This window comes from Hetaerina americana, unplaced genomic scaffold (assembly GCF_022747635.1).
Source record: "Hetaerina americana unplaced genomic scaffold, ioHetAmer1.1.p SCAF_13, whole genome shotgun sequence".
Taxonomy (NCBI): Eukaryota; Metazoa; Arthropoda; class Insecta; order Odonata; family Calopterygidae; genus Hetaerina; species Hetaerina americana.
This window is the reverse complement of record NW_027286403.1, coordinates 15,653,343-15,676,710: the sequence shown is the minus strand read 5'-3', so window position 1 is coordinate 15,676,710 and position 23,368 is coordinate 15,653,343. Positions and strand designations below refer to the sequence as shown.

At 40.3% G+C, this 23,368-nt stretch overlaps 1 protein-coding gene across 1 annotated transcript in view; it reads left to right on the top strand.

Annotated features, from left to right (window-relative positions):
• The window catches only part of LOC139686112 (uncharacterized), a 147,080-nt gene that overhangs the window by 93,119 nt on the left and 30,593 nt on the right, over positions 1 to 23,368 (top strand). Inside the window, exon 3 of the mRNA XM_071583295.1 lies at positions 12,332 to 12,407. Coding sequence (XP_071439396.1) covers positions 12,392 to 12,407 — 16 coding nt within the window. The 5' untranslated portion in view covers positions 12,332 to 12,391. The remainder of the gene's footprint in view (positions 1 to 12,331; positions 12,408 to 23,368) is intronic.

Here is a 23,368-nt window from a genome sequence, read left to right as displayed (position 1 = left end):
ATCTGTATCATCTGAAAAAATGCAAAATCAGTATAAAGGAGTTATCTTAGAATTGAGTTTTTTATTCATATACTCGTATGTATATGCAATTCCATCTCCCCAGTATGAAGAATAAATAATATACTTCTTTGACTTGTTGTTAATTTTATTTTTCGAATCAGTGTATTTGTTTATTCCGTTTATGTTATTTTATTGAAAATAAAATCTCACATGATTTTATTTTATTCAGTCCTCAAATTAATGCCACTGTAGTATTTAATTAATTCGACTTTTTGCAACGGTATATATTTAACGTTATATGGGCATATAGGAGGGGAAAAAATATATGGTTTACGCACGGAACGTATCCAAATACATTACCACCATGTTCCCTTAATGTATTTAACATACTATATGCTGTAATTCCAGCAAATCGCTGCTGGCGAGCTGGAGTGCGGCTAGGGGCTCTCAGCGGGTGCTCGGGTCCTCCCATCGCGTCACCGCAGGGCGGATCGTCGTTCGTTATTTTGATTGCTACTCACCGCTCCTCGTGGGCAACGTTCCCAAAAGGAGATCGGGGAAATTGCGATCAATAAGCCGACTGATAGCGTTAATGCCTATCTATTTAATAAATCTTTTGATTCATTGAGCATCTAGTATCTGATTAGTGGCGCTCCTTCTGACAATGATTTATTTTACATTCATTGAACCCAACCAGCTGCTTTGATAGAGTTTTGAAAATTAGATTGAGTGTGCAGTCCTCACTTAATTTAAAAATGTGAGTTACATGTAGTTTAATTTTTCATTAGACCTCATTGTATTCCTAATTGAATCCACTCCATTCTCCATTTCTGATTTAAAAAACGTGAAAAAATGAAATGGGTTTTAAAATAACTGCAAAAAATTTCCACTTCAGCGAGGAAATAATGAGTCCACACGGCACATATTTCAGTGAATAAAAGGATTAATTTCAACGCATGTCACCGAAATGAAAATTTGCTTTTTCAGATAATTAAAGACATAATTATCCGTCGATTTATTTATTGTGCCTTCAGAAATGATGTTGATCGAAGTATCCGAGTTTAATTACGCAGCCTAAATGATATGGAATATATATCGGTTCATATCGTGATCAGCTTCCACGAAAAAAGTCTAGTACCGTGCGAGACATTAGCTGGTTCCAAAATGAACTGTACGCGACAATGCAGCTCTAAAATTAATTTTGAGTCCATTTGTAAATTGGTCAATGTTAAATTGGGAAGAAATGATGAAAGGGCTAATTCGAGTGAGAATCTGCAACGGTCGTAAATGCTCAGCGCTTAAGGGATAACATTTTCTCTCAAACGGCGATGCGCTCCAAGTTTCGCTGTAAAATCTGGGGGTCGAGATGAATTTTTCAATTGACGATTCCGAAGCCGAAATGAGCGATTTAAGTAATGGGGAGTTAGCGGACTCCGTTCGCCAAGGGGGTTTCGGGGGTGGAGGGATGAGGTGGGGGAGGGGGAAGGCGGCCATTCGGGGAAGCGCACACGCATCGCGATGAACTAACTTCTGGGAGAGTGCGCAGCAGCATTTCTCTCAAACGACTATTTTCGCCTTCGCACTTTATTGGCGAGATGGGTGGGATCCCGTTCCACTCGGCCGACTGGGAACCACCGCGATTTATGTGGAAACTTTTCAAGAAAAACTAAAAAGACACATAAGGAGGAGAATTGGGCTCTTCTCGAAGAGCAGGGCCCCCAGCGGGAGAGACAATATCGGCGCAGCGGCGTTCAAGATGAGAAATGGAAATTATTGAGACAAGTCCAGAGAGCGATTCTTTCACAGGGGATCTCGTAATCTCGCGTAGAATCTCTTGGAAATCCTCTAAAAGGAAACCCTAAACCTCCTGGATTGATTTCTATTTCCAGAGGAAATGTTCTTCCCTGAGTTTGGTTCCAGATGATTTTATTCGAGAATCTTTGGTCGATGGGTAAAAAGACTAGGGGTACGCGTTTTATTACTGGAGGTGGACATTTATCACTGCCCATTAAGTGAATAAACATTTTCGAATTTTAGCAGCGTCGCTTCATTTTCTATGGAATAACCTGAGTAATGTGGGACAGTCAACGTTAGAGATGGCGAATGAATGTCCCAAAGTCAGTTCAGAGAAGCCCATTGGAGCACCATATGATTCTCTAAAAGTTGTTTGGTAAACACCGTTTCTGAAAAATTGCACGAGGAATCATAGGAATTAAATGTAATTTATCACTTCTTGGGAATGATAAATTTACGAATCATTTTGTAATTCCGATGTTTAGCTTATGGATTATTTATTATGGCAGTCAACGGTAACTGGCAAATAGGGATAATAAAAAATCCTCCTCCTTGCAGTGTATAAATTTTTGTTCCTTAAATTGTATGCACATTAAAAAGAATTGAATTACGGAGTCAATTTAATATGCTTATTTGTATTTAGACCAATGATTCATATATATTTGATGCCGTCGTTGCAAAATTAAACCTTTTATTCTAACGCCCATGCTTAATGGGTGTTTCAATTGCTTAATTTTTGGGCTGTGGGCAGTACTTAGGGGGCATTGGAATAGTGTAGTGGGAGGGCAGGACTGGCTGTCGCTGGGTTAAGAGCAGGGCACTATCATTAACTCAGCACTCTTGTCTTTATCTGGAAAGGTCCCAGACAGAGGAATGAGTGAAAGTCATCCACTTCTGCGTGTGGGTATGAGATATATCCTGGCGGATTGTGATAATTACCGGAAATTTGCTTGAAAGACTTTGAACATCAAGGCTGACGGAGATCTCATGTAGCTGGTGATAACACAGAGGTCAGCGGCAGTCCAGGTCCAAGTCCAGGCATAGATGTTGTACTTCTAGGGGAAACCGCAAACCCTTGGGATATTCTACTTCGTGTAGTATGGTTAATTGTTTTGTAGGGAATGGAGAAATCATTTTTTCTTCGATAGTACCTTAAGAAGACTTAAAAAATTGAGTTCAATGTTGGTAATCCGTTTCACATAGAGGAAGTCCACTCAGAAAAGCAGTAACCGATGCCTGCTATTAATTAGTTTCGTGCTTAGGATATATCCCACCGTAATGTAGGACTTACCTTCACTGATGGCGTTCATTCGCTTGTTTTTTGTTTCAATTTCGGTGCTTCAACTTATTCCATATACCTATATCAGCGGAAGACATGTCAGGGATCCCGTTGCATACGAGTTTCACTTAAGAAGAAAAGTCTGCGCTATCTGGGAAATTAAAAGAAACAGATTGGTAAAAATACCATTATTCATGTGAAGTTAAGTTTTTCTTTCGATTAAAATCTTTTCTGAAGATACCTTTTTGTGGTAAAATAAGGTGTAAACATTTAAACAAAAGTCCAATATTTTGCGGTGGTAGTCTTGAATTCACTTATTCTTTAAACGCATGGTTAAATGCGTTCTGAAATTCGCATTACGGCATTCTCAGGAAGGTTTTATCATTGATTTATACCAAATCATAAGAATCTTCCGTCACAATTTAAATGAGGCCATGAGAAAGTGCCATCGCCAAATCCTGGGTATCTGCTCCCTTAAGTCCTCAAAACTCTAGCTAGCTATGAGTCCCTCGCCCGCCCGGATGACCCGTATCACCTCTGCAAACACTTCCTGCTTGAGCACGCAACGAATTCAGTTCATAGATAAGCAGCGTGAGGCAAATTACAGCTTCAAGTTCTTCACACGGAGACACTTATTAGGGAAGCAAAACTTGCCATCGGGACCCAGGTGCCACGTTTTCTTTTTCTCCCAGGTGATCAAGAGAGGACCTACATTTACCATCTTGTAAGACCTGTTTACAAATTTGCAAAGTTTTGCTGGCAAGAGTTATGCACATATTACAGCGCCAAGGAGTCGGCGACAGTCTGAGTAATGAACTAGCTCCCCTCGCCGATACAACCTATGCTATGCATCAGGGAAAACAAGTGAAATTAGGTATAGTTATGGCCTGGTGAAATGCAAAGGAAATACAGCGTATGAGCATATTGGATGATGTGTTGAACAAAATGTGGCCAGGATCAAATGGAAATAATATTAATTTTGAGCATATATGTAATAAAATAGGAAGAAGCAACTTTGTTTCCGGAAATCATGCAAATTCATCAGCTGCTAAAATTTTGCAACGTCTATGTTCATGGTTTACCAAAAGCATGGAATGAGAAAGCATTTTGAAGAAGAATTATTTAAGATTTTCAAACAAAAATAAAATAAGCCTGTCCTAAATTAGCGACTAGTTTAATTTTGACCTTACGACAAATATTTCCACTCTCTAATGTTATGCCTAAACTGCAGCAAAAAGTTGAGCAGTGGCTGAAACGATAGACTAGACTGGAGCAGTTGAAAATGACCGTGCATGACAAAACATGAGAACAACTCATGAAGTATCCTTGGGAAAATTAAAGGAAGGGAACAACACTTTGGTCGGTATTTCGGCATTTCAATGGGTTTACTCGCACGCGCAGTGGGCGCTCTCTCTCTTCCTCCTCCGAAACCATATTTCTCATTCAAAGCTCAGGATCCTCTCCGTGTAGTTTCGTTGCCCAGCGGTGACGCCATGTGTGACCCATGGCTTGCATTCACAATAGAATTCCCACTTCGGTAGCATAATCGAGGATATGCACACTAAAAATGCAGCTATGCCGCAGGAATTTGATTAAATTTGCTTCTTTGACTTCATTTTATTCGTCTCTTTTTCCATGGCAGGATTACAAATGAACTTTTGTAATAATTTAACCTTATTTTGCGTGTTTTCTGGGGAAAATTCATAATTTTATTTTTCAGATAATAAGTCGATACATCATCAATTTATTAAGTTTTATATTATGTATGAATACGTGGACGGCTAAGTCAACATGACACGGAATTCACCGAAAAATGATATTCATGAAATCCCTTGTCGCCTCATTTGGGCGTTCATAATTTTATTTATTTTATTTATTTATTCAGTATTAGTCCGAAAACAGCACATTTTGGCCTATACATCGAACTATTAACAACGATAACAATGGTCAATTTACAAACACCCAAGCCCTAGGTGGAGGAAAACTCACCCAGGCGGGAATCGAACCCACGACCCCTGGAATGGCAGACGAGGACGTTACCCCGCCGCCACCGGGGTCGGCGTTGTTATAATAATAATGTTAGTTTTAAAAGGAAAGTTTATTTTTAATCCCCAAAATCTTTACCAGAGGTTGGGATACCTTACAATACAATATGCTAAGGAGTATATTTTTTTCTAAACTGCGTTGATGTGTGCTCGGCGTAGTGGTTAAGTTCTAATCTGTTGGCCCGAGGACCGGTAGGGCGGCACCCATTCAGATCTGAAATGTTTTTGCTATTATTTTAAATTTTTTGTCAATTTCGTTGTGATAATTTGTTATTTTTGATTATATGTTTTTTATCTTTTTCCATATAACCGATGCTAAAAATGGCCAAAGAATTTTCATAATTAATAAAACTTTTTATCTCTTCTTACCTATAACCTATTTGATGGCGCCTATTTATTCTTTCTTGGTCTATAAATTTCATTCAGCATCATTTCAACTGACGTTATTTGCCAACAGTTGTGATAGTAATAATAGAGCTCATCATCAGATGTCTCTTAGATACCCTTAAACTTCGAATATTTTGAAATAAGTCATCCGTTAAGACGCCATGTTTGTGATAAGGATGCAAATAGGCCACTGAGGGTGAATGCATCGTTTTTTTATATTTATTTCAGGCAAGTCTGGGCACACTGTGCTCTTACTAATGACATATTGCCATTCTGAAGGCATGATTTGAAATATTATGCCTGATGCTGTAAATAAACATTTCAAGATTATCAATCACAATGGTTTAAATTAAATTGAAATATCCTTTACTGTAAAAAAGAGTTCCCGTAAGGTGATCTTAAACGGTTCCACCGAGCACTAAGTTTATGTTACTTCATCTTAAATATATTCTTCCATTAGCTTTCCCGCGTGTTCATAGTAACTCAGAATTTATGGGTATCCCTATTACATTTCATTAACGTCTAATTTGCAGGTTTCTTATCTCAATTGGCTTTTGAAACTTTCTTGAAGGGTCCTTGAATGCATTATATTTTCCCCAAAATTCCTTTATAACCGCATTTAGTCTACAAAATATTCGTGGCAGAAGTGAAATACGCATTAACAGGGAGCGGACAGCCACGTACTTCAAAAACCAGTTAGGTGAGAAGTTACAATTACAATTCTCATTTAATCGAATATAATTGAGGAAATGAGAAGGGGCACATTTAAATCCGTCAGGTAGATAAGAATTTAGGGATTTTCAGAATTGATTATGATAATTCTGTCACTTTAAATCAGGGATAATAAGAGGAAATAAGAAATGTTGGAATGCTGTCATTAAGTGGATTCGAATGGTGAATTTTAGAATGACTGCATTGAGCTAGAACAAGCAGGCAAAGGCTTCAAATTTGGTGATATGGTTCATGAATCGTCTTTAGGATTTAGACGCAATTTGGGGATAATATTTAAGTAAATATCTACGCCAAGGGGAGAGTATTTCTTTGATCAAAGATTTCTCGAGAACGTGACCGCTAAGTATCAATGAACTTTGTGACCCGTTGATTCGCTCCTCCCCAATTTTTTTCGCGACACATTTTGAATTTGTCTCTCAACTCCCTGCATACGCGTGCTGAATCACCTCATAGAAGTGTGAAAAGTTTATATTAAAGATGTTTTACTAATACTGGTGAAATTGAACAAAATGGGAAATCTCAATGCGAAAATTCGGGGTGCAGAAATATTGCAGTGAGTGACTTATTTTCGCAGTTGCATTAACTAGGCAAGGTGATTTGAAATATTTTTTTTGGGTTTGGTATATTGGTTTTATTACCTAGAGATTCGGTTTGGGGAGACTTTCTGACGGTATTTGTGCGCAACGTTACTCAGTCATTGACTATCTTAATGCAACAAATGAAATGCACTACAATAAATTCGTTTGCAGTACTTGTGCATTACGTTTTAGGTATCTAATCCCATCAAGACTCTGCTGAATCAATGAGCCCGCGTTTTGCAAAAGGCTGCGGGGATGAACTAGCAAGATGAAAGGATTCAATGGCACTGTAGATGTTAATCGAAAGGGCTAGTCGGACTTGAGTTAACAGCATATCTATGGATAAATCAGGATAAAAGTAAATAAATTAGATTCTTTAAAAACAAAATATCACTAATCCTCTTTCTTGTCTAAAATAAATTTTTTACTTAATTAATTATTAAATAATGAATATTAAATATGGTAAAGTAGTCACTTCAGTAAGGTGTGCATTCATCTCTTTCATCATTAATGCACTTCGGTTGGTTCTGTGTGGTTCTCGCCGAGTTATGGGAAAGCCTTTGCCGAGGGAGAAACGAACGAGGATAAATAGCGTCTTAAGAAATTCATAACAGCTATCAAAGGGGTATTCTTCCTGTGACTCACTATTCTCGAGTGCACACATACTCGTTCTTCGCCGAAAAGAGAGAGAGACCCGCCTTGTTTTATGCTTCATTGAACCCCTCTTTCTAGGAACACCTAAGTTAAGATTGGAAGTTAAGAACATTAAAGGAAAATGGTGCCACTCCCTTTTTCTGGGATACTTTCAATCCCACCGTATCTTCGTTAGAACTTCGGAGATACTTAAACACGATCATATGCTTATAAAATGGAATGGCATATTTAAGGCTCATAATAATCAAATGAACTTAGAAAAAAAACAATAATAATGCTTGGAACTTCACCAATTGATGTAGTGAACAGTACTATATAGTATAATAAGTACTCAATGCGTAGCATGGCCAATGTTGAAAATGTCATGCCAGAGCTAACCATAAGGAATAATTTGCAGTGATTGCCAGTGATGGCGTAGAATTTATATCTATTTTTCGGCAGATGTAGAATTTACACGCATGTTTTGGTGAATCATGTTGGAATTGAGTCGAGTGTCACTATTTGTAGTTTTTAAAATGTGAAACGTGGCATTATATCCGTGGTAATGTTTGCTACCAATTGATTAAAGATACAAGGGTAGGCTGAAAATTAATGCACACATGCTTGTAGACCACAAACAAAATGACAGCGGTAAATTCTTCTCAGTACATATATGCAGACTCTAAAACACCTCCGACGTCGAGTTTGCCGTGTTAAAGGCAGCCAGGCGCCAATAATTTTGCAACATGACAACGCTCGTCCACACACCTCGCGCGCAACTGGAGATGCTCTGCGAAACCTGAAATTTGAACCGATTCCACACCCTCTTTATTCCACCGATCTTACGCCTTGCGATTTTTACTTTTTTCCTCAACTCAAGAGACACCTCGAGGGTAATCATTACACCTCGGACGATGAGATGAAAGCAGCTATAAAGTCATGGATTCGAGAAAAGTCGGAAGAGTTTTTCAGTGACGGAATGAAAAAAACTTGTTACGCTTCGGGAGGAATGTGTTAGCCTTAAAGGTGACTATGTTGAAAAATAAATATATGATTTTAAAACTTAAGAATTTTACTTTAATTTACTTTTTGCACGATCCTGCTACTTTTTTGTTTGTGGTATACCAGCACAGTTTTCAATATTAATATTTATGTAATGTAGTGATATGGACTTATATTGCAAAACCCCATATCCGCAAGCAATATGAGACTTTAAAACTTATTATTTTCATTGGTAATACGTCTAGTCGAAGGATCGTACGGGAGGTGAATGTTTCATACTTCATCTCTACAATTATTCAATGTGCTTTCGCCATCAATTTAGGAATGTATCTTTGAATTAAAATAGTCCATAATTACATGTCCTTATTTTAAAGTCATTCCTACGATCAGGTCTATTATGTTCGTAGATGTTGTGAAGGAACGGTTAAAATACAATAATTATTTTTAAACTAATGCGCATCGCTCTTCCGTTGTCATTATTGTTTCAGACTATTTCGTAGCACTTCCTATTAAATATTTTAAAATCTGCTTTCTTCTTAGTTAGAATATGTATTCCAAAGTCTGTTTAGCTCAAAATGAGATTTCCTAAAATAACTTTGAGATAGTTCTAATGTGGGAGGGTCTTCCTATGAAGACGACTTCGAAAGCGATCTCTCCATGAAGAGTAATTGCTTACGGGCATAGCTTTTTCCATATCTGGACAGATATGAACGGCTTAATGGGAGCATGTAATGGTTATTACCTTCCCTTTAAGGTGTTGTTAATTCTGGTAATCTCGCTAAGAAACTGCGTGAAAAAGTCATTTTTTAGTGCCAGGCATGTGAGGGGAAGGCAGCTCGGTAAAGCTCGCAGTGATGTTCATATTTTCTTGGATTATTATTTTATGGCCAAGGAACTTCTTAATAGCCAAGGGATTCGCAATTTAGTGCCGTTCGTTCTTTGACTGTCCGCGTCTCTTCGACGCGAAGAGTCGAAGAGAATGGAGAGACGATCGTGTTCACCGAGGCGCCACCACATTATAAAGATTTACCCCATTGTTTTGCGCTCATTGTTACGAGGAGCTGAAAAGGGCGTGTTCTTCGATCACTCCCCCTCCCTCGAGCCTACAACTTCTTTGTTCTTAATTTTGGGACATGCCTTAATTGGAGTTCTTTTGCGATTCACGGAACTTTGGAGTTTCGGGAATGGGAATGTGGAATGCTTAACAAAAGGTGAAGTTATTGCAGATGGCTTGATGCTTTTTTTACCAAGTTAATTAATCCCTACCGCAGCCATACACATTTTTATTCTTCACCTCATTCACGAAGAGCTAAGCAAAAACCGGAGCAAATAATAATGAAACCTTTCGCAGAATCCTTCTAATGATTAAAAAAAAATCTGGCGGTAATTCCGGTAGTCTCTCGGTGCAAGAAACAGGTGGAAATGCCTGAAGACTTGACTTTTGTGTTTTGGTTTATGTCCTGCTTATGGCTTATGATGTCACAGAAATTACACTGAGGTAGGTGAATATATTGACGTGCAATATGTTCTGTAGTAGTATAAGATTTTAAGTTTAGCAATTTATTTCTTGCGGCATACTCCTCGAAATATGATTTTTCCTTAAAATTTAGGGTGTTTTGAACAGATGTTTCGAATGCGGTTCAGGAAACTTTCAATCCTATTAACAAACGCATACCTCTTGGTTTCCTGTGTCCAGTAATAATGTGTGCTATTAATTAAATAGATTGTGTAATCATATAATTTTATGCTAATGGCGTAAGCAAATGTGATTGAAAAATACGAATTAATCGGAGTGAGGGTTTTACCATATGTTTATTGGCAAATTCTACTGTTTTTCCCAGTTAAATTGCGTTCTATTAATGTTACCGGGGTGTTAATAAATTCTGAAAATACCTTTTTACGCATTAATATTACACATTAATCTACCTTACACATTAATCTACCTTTTTACACATTAATCTACCTTATTAATTTGCGAATCTGTGATTTGTCTACGAATGTGATCTCCGAGTGTTCAGCGTATTAAATACATGTTATTAAATTCTGTTGAATTCACATATTGATAGCCAATTTCCATTCATGCTGGCTTTTAAATGTTGAAAGTTACTACTTTTTGGATATATATTCGTTAATTAGTGACATGTATTATTTGCATAACAATGCGCTACTTGACAATACTGAAAGCTATTATGGAATCACAGAAAACTTCCTATAGCCTTACATAGTTGAATAATTGCAATTTTTATGATTGTTGGAAGTTTCCCGGATTTACACTACAGTGAAGTCGTTAAGAGCTCGTGCGTTATAGCTGGGTCAAGATATTAAATTGTGCTACATTTGAACATGAACATTGCACACATGCTGAGTTAGCTATCTCGATGAAGATGGATTGATTCCCTTGGTGATGGTTGCAGTTCACGAAGCTGCGGGTGATTTGTGCTCCCATCACACGCCTCCGTGCATCTCCTACGTCGTGGCGCCCATCTACCCACTTCCCATGCCTCCAGAGTATTCACGCCTTCCAACATCTTCCCCGAGCGTATCACACCGCAGGGTTACGGGTTGCCGTCAGGGAGTGTCCATTGGTGATTTGTGTCCAGGGCAATGCTGTATTCCTCGATAATCAAGCACATGAGAATGTAATTGTAAAAGCGATAGCTCCAGAAGAAATTCTACTTCTGATTCCTGGAAAAATTTGGAACCTAGAAGAATAAAATCCAATTAAACAACGTGAAGTTTGATTTGATCCGTGAAGTGAGAGCTCACAGATTTTCGACGCAAAGCCATAAGGCGTGTGGACACGTTAGGGAAGTATGAGGCCAGTTCCTTTATCTGTGCCGCATGAGGTTTCCAAGGAAGATGTGGTACTCAAAAAAAAAACTTCACATCGTATGTGAATTTATGGGTACCCGACGTCTCCGGAAATATGACCCGGGTTCTACTGTTAGTAGTCCAGTGCTGTAACTACTGCAACTACGTCACCCCTCACAAGAGAATATCTCTCCTAAAAAAATGGAACATATCAATTCAATGGCGTACTGAGCAACATCGTTTACGTATCAGTCGTCGTTAAACTGTCAGATTATAAGGTCATCTTGTTTTTCTACTAATTCAATAGATTTAGATCCTTAAACGTCGAAGTGAATCCACAGCTATGTCATATCCCGTGGACAATCAGGAATTTCTGAAGATTTTACCTCTTGGTTTCATTGTGATCACAAATTGCGAGGGAAAAGTATTAATGTATGTCTCCCTTTTTGTTTTAGTCGCATATTTTGCCTGTTACAACTGCAGATACAATATTGAGAGCTCTGATAATTTCCTTGTTGTCGCTGGTTAAATCTCCTATCGTACCCCTTTCCAAAAGTATGAGCCAGGGTTTTTCACTTCATATCTGGAAGGAGCCCCTGGTTCGGTAACTTGTACCGTAATCCTTATTATGCTATTTTATTATGCTCTTGTTGTACAATTATCTCGGTTTTACTCCTCGCAGTTTACACCGTTAAATGATGAACTTTCAATATGGATTGATTTTTGAGGATGTAGTTTTATAAAATTGAAAATGCTTCCTCTTTCTGAAACTTAGCTATGGAGCAAGTTGAATATTTGATTAAACCCATGTAAAAATGCAAAATCAATGCCTGGAATTTTTCCCCCCTTCCAGATGAAACAAAGGTTGTGGTTTTCTTTCTTGATTTGTTTCCTTACGCTACACAGCACGACGTGACGCAAGGATGAACTTTTCTAGCATTTTAATATTTTGATTACGATTTGTTTTAAAACTGTTCTTTGTACGCTCGTTTAATATTAATTTCTTATTAAACTTTAAACACTTCAATGTCTTGATAGAATTTATAGTGATTATTTACTTTCTTTTGTAGGCTTGCTGTCAATGGTGATCAGCGTTGAGGCCAATTGAATTTTTTGACGACTTCAACTACATGCCAAAACAATTAAGTAGGTATTTATTTTAACTCATCCCTATCTTTTCCCTTTGTTAAATATTTAATGAAAGACCAAACCAAAGAAAAATATCTAATGAACTGTGGAATAGGAGAGTTTGCTTCTATTTTAGCTTTTTATCATGATTGAGTTGCTCAAATGCACTACGCTCATTTATATTGAAAAACGAAACATAAATACCAAATGAACTTTATTGATTTATGACTGGTGTCTTTTTGGTCCATTAAAGGTTTGTGAATTATCTGTTCGGGTTTGATTCGCTTATTTATGCTCAAATGGTGGTACAGTGCTTGGAACCCAGTAAGGTATGGTGTTCCTTAATTTATTCATCGGAAAAATGAATATGTGATGCTGTGAGAGATGAATTACTGCCCGTGAATGTCGCGGTATGCTGAGTTTTGTAATAAAATTTTTTTGCATTTCAAATAAAATACATTTTTTCACCTTTTCTCGGGCTTCACCATATGGGAGTACAACTTTTGATCGTAACTAATTTTCGTTACTAAGGCACCCAGAAGAAATCTCTACCAGTAGTGTGCGGAGTGTCATGGAGCAACGGTGGTTCAATGAGCCCCAGAATTTGAGTCGTTAATCAAATTGACGGATAGGCTCTTGAAGAAATTCACTGGTCAATGCCGTAGCCGTCCAGATATATTATATGACTATACTAGGGAAAAGTGCTCCGCTATTAGCTTCACTTCCGCTAGAGACTCTTGCTTTAAGCCGAGAAATACATTCGTGCCTATCAGTTCCACCTTCAAGAAATAACCTAACTTCTCATTTGTTCACAGATGCCACGTAATCGTAGATATAATCCGGGGGCACATGTGCAGTCAGCCGCGTACCGTTTCTCGTTCGAAGCGAGCTAAATCTGAGGCACCAGGAGAGAGTGAAAGAAAATAGATAAAGAGGACGTTTGTCACCAGTGCGTCCTTCCATCACAAAATATTTTCTCGAATAATATGCATCCATTCCCCCAGGGAAAATATTCGCTGAATAAACGACGGTGGGAATTGGGCGAGAGCGATATCATGTAAAAATAAAATAAGAGGAGACTCGTGTCCAAATACCTCTCTCTCTCTCTCTCTTGATTTTCTCCTAATGAAAACACATGAAACGGTAAACGCAAGTTGTTTAGGACTTAAATTTGGACTGCATACGGATATCAGGTTTTAATCTGAGAGTGTGCGCGGGCGAAAAGTTAACATTTTTTTATGCGGCGTCGTCGGGGAACGGTGACTCTCTGCGACGCGTATCGAATTTTCTTATTATTTTTCCGCTCACTTCACCGATGCTGTGCCTGCGGCGGGGGATTTGAAAGGGAAAAGGCATTCCATTCGGGGAATCGGAATGCCCTCGTCTCCAGACTCACCCGTTTCTTTATCCTCCGTCACCCGGATCGTTTTATCCCTCCACTTGTTGTGCTCGAGGGAAGCGCCCGACTCTTTCGCCGGTTCAACCGCTCAGCACCCCCGAGTTGTTCGGCCGCACTCCCCTCACCCGCACTGCACCCTCCCCTAGGGCGAAAGCTGCCCCCCCCCCCGACTCCGGAAAACATTTGCACCGTCAAGGTGAGGGGACGGGCCACGAGACATCATTTACCCGGGTTAACTTCCACCTAGGGGGAAGAAGAAAAAAGCACGCTCGCGAAGAGGGAGCAAGGGGGAACGCGTGAGAACTAATGCATATGTAAAGAGTGCTATCAATTGTCGCTCCGTCCAAACACCGAACCCCCCCCCCTCCGATCCCTCTCCAAACCCCTCCCGCCATCCCCCCCTCCCAAGATCGATGAATTTCCATGAGTGGTGCCACCGACGTTGACTGGGTGACGAACACGCCCCGAGTCACTAATCACGGGTCCCGAGCCTCTTTCTGTCCCCCGTCGACTCCCTTCCTTCTTCATCTAATGCACGGGGGGGGGGGGGGTTTCGACCAACCTTTCCTCACCCCATTGGCCCCCAAAAAAATCCTGCACCAGGGGATTTGGGTTTGGGGGGTGTGCCCGGCCGCTACCACCTTTCTCCCATCCCCCCTTTCGCCTTTCACTCCACTGTTGTTGTCGCCGGGGGGATGGGGAGCGGAAGATCCAACGGCGTCGCCGCGCTTATATTCATGCCTCGAGAGCAGTCGGAAAAGTCTGATGTCTAGGAGGGGCGCCGGAACGTCAAGAGCGCCGGGTTTGTTCAGGGATTCCCGACACTCCTCCTGGGAGAGAGAGGCAATGCGAGTTAAACCTCTCTTTTGCACTGTTTGATAACGGTGCCTCCGAACGGAGAAAATGTCTGGAATTTATTTCAATAGGAACCGGCGGCATATTTTTTAAATAATTCCAATGTTTTTTTTGCCTTTTGTGGACCAATAGTCCAATGCAATAGTGGCGATATAGAAGGCAAAGTGGCCATGCGCAAGTTATAAATGCTCATCTACTAGATGATGATGATGATGTATTTACTCAATAAGGGCACTTTTCGTTATTTTTCTCGATTCATATTCTGAGTTTGATTTAAGTAACTTCTGTTAAATAATTTGAAGTTAGAAAAAAACACGATTTTGCTACCTAAAATATGCCTTCATTTAAAGCAGACTCGTCGTTTCAACGTTTTGCGTTACTTTCACGCTTCAGGAATTATTTCATGGGCCGGTATATACACCTTTTTGGGAAGAGAATGATGGATGAGTGGAAGGGATTGTGAGGGGAGCAGGGTCTTGGCAGGGGTCGAGTGAGTTTATCTGGTCCTCTTCTTACTAAAGGTCGACCTGGATTTGTATGCAATACTCCTGTCCTCTCTTCACTGGCCGCGACCCTCATCCCTAAGCCCCTCCACTCATCCGCCATTGGCTTCTCTGGAAGCTATTGTATATATATATATATACATATATATATATATAGTACAATATAAATTGTTGCATTGAAATGCACATTAGCGGATGACTCCGTTAAAAGTTACTGTTGCGGCATCTCCCGCAGTTTCTTTGGAATTTGTCAAAGGGAAAACACCATAAGTGTTTAAAGTTGCCTTTAACCTCGTGGACAGTGGCGCCTCGCGCACGACTACGAATGCATGTGACAATGTATGTACGGTATTTCGTCATAACATCTAGTTCCTTTAAAAGCCCCAAAATTTCAGAGTTTAAGAGGACGCCTCGGTAGCTTAAGTGGCTAAAGCACTCGACCGGATATTGAGGGATCTGGGTTCGAGTCCCAGTCAAGGCGAATGATTTTTACGCTCTGAAATTGTTGCATTGTAAGGATTGATTACTGAATAATGGTTTTATATTTATATGCGTTATATATATACATATAAATAAATTTACATGCATACATATACATGCATACATATAAAAAAACCAATCAAAATCAACCGGAAGGTCGGTTTGGTAAATTATGGTAGACTTCACCTAGTACTTAGCCCGACGTCGTGTGAAATTCACACATTAGGGTAGAGGGCCAGTTCCTTACCCTGCGCCGGTTGTGGTTTCCCAGGAAGATCTTGTAGCCGAAAAATCACATACAGGGTTCGTTCGGAAAATAAGTGTACAGTGTGTGAGGGCAGAGAAGAGGTCGACGACGAACCACGGCCTGGACGCCCATCAACGACACTCACCGACGAAAATGTGCGAAAAGTTCGCGATGTACTGAACTCTGATCGTCGTCTTAGTGTTCGGATGATAGCAGAGCAGTGTAATCTTCGAAAACGAGTCGCCCGCGTCCGGCCAGCGATCAAAAACATCTGGCGGCTGCATCACGACAATGCGCCGTCTCACACCGCGCTTGTCGTGTCGGACTTCTTGGCCAAGCACGGCGTGGCAACGCTGCCGCACCCGCCCTACAGCCCGGACTTGGCACCACCGGACTTCTTTCTGTTCCCGAAGATAAAGAGGAGTTTGAAAGGAACGCGATACGGGACTTTGGACGCCGTCAAAGAGGCCGTGACGACGTGTCTTCGAGAGGTTCCCGATGATGCCTTCGCGGGAGCGTTCCAGGAATGGGAACTCGCTGGAATAAGTGTATCGACTCACAAGGGTCCTATTTTGAGGAATATTAGCTTAAGATATGTAAAAGTGTAATAATTTTTTTTCCTGAGCTCAGTACACTTACTTTCCGGACGAACCCTGTAGCTTGGGTGGAGCTGCAGGTGCCCAGACACTTACCTGGGAATCGAGCCCGTGACTACGATCAGTCGTCCAACGTTCTACCCCTGGACTACCGCGAACCACACATATATGTATATATATATATACATACATATATATATACATATATATATATAAATAAATATATATATATACATATATATATATATATATATATATATATATATATATATATATATATATATATATATATATATATATATATATATATATATATATATATATATATATATACACATATTTTTTAAGGTAATCTAGCGGTCAAGGTACGATTTTGGATGGACACAACTACCAAATAAATATTTTGTGACTCCTAACAAAACACAAAATCCAGCATCCTACTGTATATCAGGTCCCTCTTCATCTCTGAGTACTTTCTTCCTCCATTCATCCCTTCCCTATCCTGTTCCTTCCCTTCCCTCGTTTGCCTAACATTCTCCCCTCTATTACAGTCTTTAACATCCCACTGCCGGTCAATATCCCCTTTATCCACTTTTCCTGCCTCCATAGGATTTCTCCCAACAAACCCCTCTCTTCGCCCACCATACCAAGTACTTCCTCATTTGTTTTCTTCTCGGTCTATTTCACCTTCTCCATTCTTCTCCACACCCACATTTCAAAAGCCTCCAGTCTACGTCTATCCTCCTGCTTCAATGACCACGTTTCCGCGCCGTGCATAGCTACGCTCCATATCATCGTTTTTACGAGTCTTTTTTTAACATCCTTTCTCAGCGTCCCTCTCATCAACTCCCTCCTCCTTGTGAAAGCCTCTTTGCCTAGCGCAATTCTTCTCTTTACATCCCTATTACTTTGATTGTTTTGGTCCAAAACACTACCGAGATACGTAAACTGTTCTACCTGCTCTAGTTTTTGCCCTCCTGTTTTAATGTTTAGCTTAGCATTTTTCATTCCCCAAAATTGCATAACGTTTGCTTTAATAATATTGATTCTCATCTCATACCTGTCGCACTGAATATCCAATTCACTCAGCAATGATTGCAACCCCTTGGCTAATAGAAAAACTAAAGCTTGGTTATCAGCAAACCTAACTGATTTTACGAAATCCCCGCCCACTTTCATTCCTACCTCCAGTTCTTCCCATACCTCCTTAATCAATCCCTCTTCACACAGGTTGAACAGCAACGGTTATAATGGGCAACCCTGCCTTACACCTCATCCTAACACTGCCCATCCTGACTCCCCGTTTCCCACCCGCACCTGAGCAGTCATAGACATATACAGGTAGCGGATAAGCCTCCTTTCCCTCCAATCTATTCCTATTTTTCTGCAATATACTCATTAGTTTTTCCCAATTCACTGTATCAAACGCTTTTTCGAAATCTACGAAAGTGGCAAATACCTCCTGGTTGTGTTCCATTTTCCTTTCGATTAATAATCTCATTACTGCTATGGGATCACGCGTGCCTCTTCCCTTCCTACACCCAAACTAATTATCCCCTAAGTAATCATTTGCCCTACTCTCTATCCTTTTGTTTATGATCCTGAGAACAACTTTAGCTGCGTGGGATATCAAACTTATTGTCCTGTAATCCTCACATGATGTAGCCTTTATCTTTTTCGGAATAGGAACTAAAACTGATCTGACAGTCTTCCGGCCAGATTCCTTCCTCATAAATACTACGGATCAGCCCATATAGCCTCTTCCTTTCACAGTTTCCTAAGCATTTTAAAAGTTCCACGGGAATGTTATCCACCCCCACGGCCTTATTTAGTTTCATCTCCCTTAATGCCCTTTCTATCTCATTGTCTAGTATGCCTGGACCTAAGCTAACTTCCTCTATGGCATGTTCCTCTTCAATGTCTCACTTTGTTGGTCTAAGCTCTTTACTATACAGTTCTTTTCTGTGTCAACTATTACATTACCTACCTTATCTCTAACTGTTAGCATAGATCTCCCTTTCTTACTTCCCGATAACGATTTAACTTTGCTGTACAGCGCACCGATTTCACCCTTCCTCTGCAGACTTTCCATTTCCTCGCACTGCGTCTTCCACCATGCTTCTTTTGCTTTATTTGTTGCCCGCCTCAATTTATTGTTTAATTCTCTGTACTTTATTTTGCCTAATTCTGTATATACCTTCTTCCATTTTTGCCGCTCATCCATCTTTGTAATCATCTCATCCGTGATACAAGGTCCCCTAGTCCTTAAAGCGTTAACGGTTCCAATAGTGTCTTTGGCGGCTTTCGATAACCCTTTCTTGATACTTTCCCATTTTTCTTCGATAGTACTAAGCTCTTTACCATCCTCCATGATTTCCTCTACCGCCTGCTTGTATTCCTTCCTCTTCAAACCGTTTAATGCTTCTACGTTCCATTTTCTAACCCACCTCCCCAGCCTTATCTTTTTGAAACGGAGGCTACATTTCATAAAAACTAAATTGTGGTCAGAGTCCGCATCTGCTCCCGGGAGGCTGTGCGAATTTATCACACTGTTCCTAAACCTGTGTCTAATCAGTATATAATCTAGCTGATACCTTTCTGAGTCACCTGTAGTTTTCCATGTATACCTGCGTCTTTTGTGGGGTCAAAACCAAGTGTTGGTGATGATTAGCCCCTGTCTCCTGCAGGACTCAACTGCTTTCTCCCCGCGGTCATTCCTCGTCCCTAAACCGTAGTCCCCGACCTCATCACCATCTCTTCCTTCGCCTACCGTCGCATTCCAATCCCACATCACAATCAAATGTTTCCCTGCAAGTACACTCGCGATTTTTTCCTCTAACTGATCGTATATCCTATCGACCTCTTCTTCCTTATCGTTGCTCGGTGGCATGTATACCTGAGTAATAATCAAGTTCGTCGGTTCTGCTTTTATCTGTTCTAGTAATATTCTATCCGTTACCTTTTCTATGTTGACTACGCTTCTTCCTAACTCTTCATTTAATACTATGGCGACCCCTCGTTGGCTGTCGTCCCCGCCACTGTATATTATTCTATACTGATCACCCCAGTAATCCCCGCTATCTTCCATCTCACCTCGCATAGACCTAAAATATGTATTTTTCCCCTTTCCATCTTTTGCTTAATATTCTCCAGTTTCCCTGTCCTCATCATTATCCTAACATTCCACGTTCCTATTCTAACAAACTTGGTCCTCTTCTCCTGCGTCTTATGTACTGTTACTGCCGGTTTTTCCTTGCAAGGGTTTCGCGGGATGACGACCGCGGAAGCCTTGCCTCCCCCGCTGCCGGGCGCGACACACGGCCGATTGGGCCGGGCCCCGTACTTGCCAGGACTCAAAATCTCTGTATTTCCCATCATTAAATCTTGGGAATGTTAACTGAAATGGTTTCCCGTTGACTTCCTCAATAGTGTTTTTAACGCGACACCATCACTTATTGGCCGCCCCTTTGGGGTCAGACGCCATTGCAGCCGCCTCACTGAGGAACAGACGCTGCGTGGACTACCTTTCGTCTGGCTCTTAACCTTCGACCTATGGGTGACCCTACCAGGAGCAATTATTATTACTCCCGCCAGCACAGCTCTAGGGGTCAGCGGAACGTGCAAGCCTTTCCACCACGTCAAGGTTGTAGTCCAGGGGAGGCACACACACACACACACACACACACACACACACACACACACACACACACACACACACACACACACACACATATATATATATATATATATATATATATATAGCCGTATGCATTCACTTTTTTAGCTATAAAAGGACGTACAGCGTTGAAATACGTAGTTTGGCTTAAACGATATCAAATTGTGTACAGTTAATTTTTTCCATTTTGAAAATGAAATGGTTTCACAAAGTCGTACATGACACGGTTTATTACATTAGAAGTATTTTTTCTTAAATTAACAGTGGGTATGCGAAGATTATCTTTGCAAGTGGGGAAAATTATCCGGGAGATTCGCTCTTCGGTGTCATTTGTTATTTTTGCAGAAGCAAGCCTTTGGAACTGCCTTCGAGTGAAGCATTTCAGTGTCAGGCATTGCTTCAAAGGAATACCTGAAAACCCTAAATCATACCGCATGAGTAACATCAAGTTTTTTCTATAACTATTACGTTGGAGAATTTTAATGGCATCTGTTAAAAAAAGCAGTGTTTGTAATTATTTCGTGACGGTTTTCGAAGTTGGGGATTGATTTGGACAGGCGTAGAAAAGTATGGGAATTAGGTGATTGAATTTCTTGATCACTCGAATATCATGTGGTGCGAATGTTAAAGGGTTGGGAATGTTGGGTACGGAGTCGTGTTGTGGTCGAAATTTTTTGCAGCGTTTGGATGTCATGTGGTCCGCCCAAGCGACCACTCGTTTCAACAATTTTCTCTTTGTCCCGCATTCTCTACTTCATTTCGAACTTCCTCACATATTAAAAGCGCTTTCATTCAAAATGCATTTTTGTACACTTTCATTTATTTCTATACTTATTGAGTGGATTACTTAAATCGAAATATATTACAAAATAGTTTTTTTCCAAGGTTTTGAAGATACGTATATGTAGAATTTGAAGTCCGATTTAAAGATTTTCCATCATTTGTTATTTATTATTTTATTGAGGGGATTATAAGGTATTGCCAGTAGTTTGTTTGTGATTTTGCCACTCTTTGATGAAAAAGCTGAGTTTGATTGAATTAAAATTCTTTTGATTAAGCAAAAGCGTGTCTCTAAAATGCGCTGGTAGCAAAGTGATTATATCGTTCAACTGCTGACCGCATGGCGTGAGTTGAATACTCGAAGACTCTTAGCAACCAAGTTTTGTGAATTTTCAAGTACCAAATTTTCCTGGGAAACGGCGTGATACTCGGGGAATGGATTTGATCACTCTTTTACTTTAATAATTAATGATGAAATTTACACGCCGCAGTGCTTAGGACGATATGTGTTTTACCCTTACCTGTCGAACTATTCTTTGGATGGAATAATTAGGTCGCACGATGCCTTCTTAATCAGGATTGGATGATCACTCGTTGTGCATGTGAGTATTTAAACAAAAGCAAACGCATCAGTTAGGGTGATGAAGGAATCCTCCTCAGAGCACGGAAATATTCTTTAAAATCTTTTCATCTGAACATAATTGTTATTAAGAAACTCTATGTTTGGACTCTGAAACTATATGGTGTTTAAGAATCAAAAATTATTTGTAAGAGAAGGTAGAAAAATACTTCAATGGAAGTTTTGCCGCAGAGGAAGAATGGAATTAGTCACTCCTACTCTAGGCACATGGAAGTACTGAACACGGTAAGAAGGATTCAAAAAGAGAAAGGAGTGGGAGACTCGGAGACAAAATGCGCAAAATACATTTATTACAGTTATAACGGGGAATGCTACGGAGAATGGTGTCGCGAGTGGAGGACACCTTTCCAGGGAGTGCTGGCGCAAACCCACTTACGGGTTGTTGAAATCGATGATATGAGTGAAGGGAGAAAGAAATAATGAAAGGTGTCAACTCTAGAAAGTGAAAAGAAAGTAGGCTAGCTAAGCAAAATTAGAACTTGGAGATTGAAGTTGCTTTTAGCACTATTCCTAGGATTGATGCTACTTCGCGAATGTGTTGTGCATGAATATTTATGTCCAATATGATTTTAATCTCGGATCTCCGGGACGCTGTTTTACTCTTAGTAGTAATTAGAGCAAGAAATTCGTGGCGGTTTATAACTAGACTTTTGTTTGGCTCAGTTTTTCATCACTTGTGAACGCATTGCGCCTTATTTAAGGATCAGTTACTGATGATGATACTTTGACTGAGCTATTAACGGTTTCAAATAGTCATAAGGTAGCGTTTGGTAATTTCCCTCATTTGCCTTGGAGTAGCGTACGCACTTAAAGGGGATCCACGGGGAACAAAATTGGAGTGGCTCCGTGTTACTCCTGTCTGTAAAAGAGCGCGTGGCATTTGTGAGATAAATTCTCATGAAAAGATTCCGGCCAACTTCCGTGAAATTTCGTGAATGGGGAAAAACGAGAAGCGAGTTCGAAGTGTTTAGGGGTAACAGATTATTGCTTTACATTCGTGTCGTTGATGAGAGAGAAAGAGAGAGAGAAAACGGTGTCCCCGGTGTCACATACCCAGTATTTTCTCCGCCCTCCAGGCTCCCGAGTAAGCGAATGAAATGTGATAGTGCCGACTGAGGTGAACTCTCGGATGAATAATATCCCCGGTAAAATCTCTTTTTTTCTCGAGACGACGAAGTCATGTCAGGGAGATGGATAGGTAGAGACACGTGCGATAATCATTTCACTTCTGAAAACACTCAACTTTCATCACTTTAGGTGCGGTTTCCGATGTTCGAGTCTGTGATTAAATCTTAGCTCCCTCCCATTTTATCCCAATCTTAGCTCCCTCCCTCCCTTATTTCCCGAGTTGCGAAGGAAACCGTTTGGTGACGCTTTCATTCTCACAATCTCCCCCATTTGCCTTGCAAAGGCATTCACGTGGGTGGCAACGAAGGGAGAGTTTTATTTTGCGATCATTCTTTCCCCGTCAACATTTACAGATCTGAAGCAAGTGTTCTCCATTTGCCTCCTGTCCTGAGCGGCCCTGTGTTCCTTCCTTACTCAGATTTAATTCATTATTAACGTCTCCGCCAAGGTATGGCCATTCTTTTTTGTAGTCGTCGAGGGCAGTGGGAAGATAAAAAAAATTATATCCTCTGGCTATTATTCACGGGAAACGGGCTATGTATGCGTGGGAGTGGTTCTTACGAGGTGAAAAGATAAAAATAAACATCTGCGGGTGCAAATGAAAAAAAAGGTACGATAGCAGTGGCGTTATTTTGGGCGTAAATAATTCTATTTCCTTTGCCTAACCTGACGCAG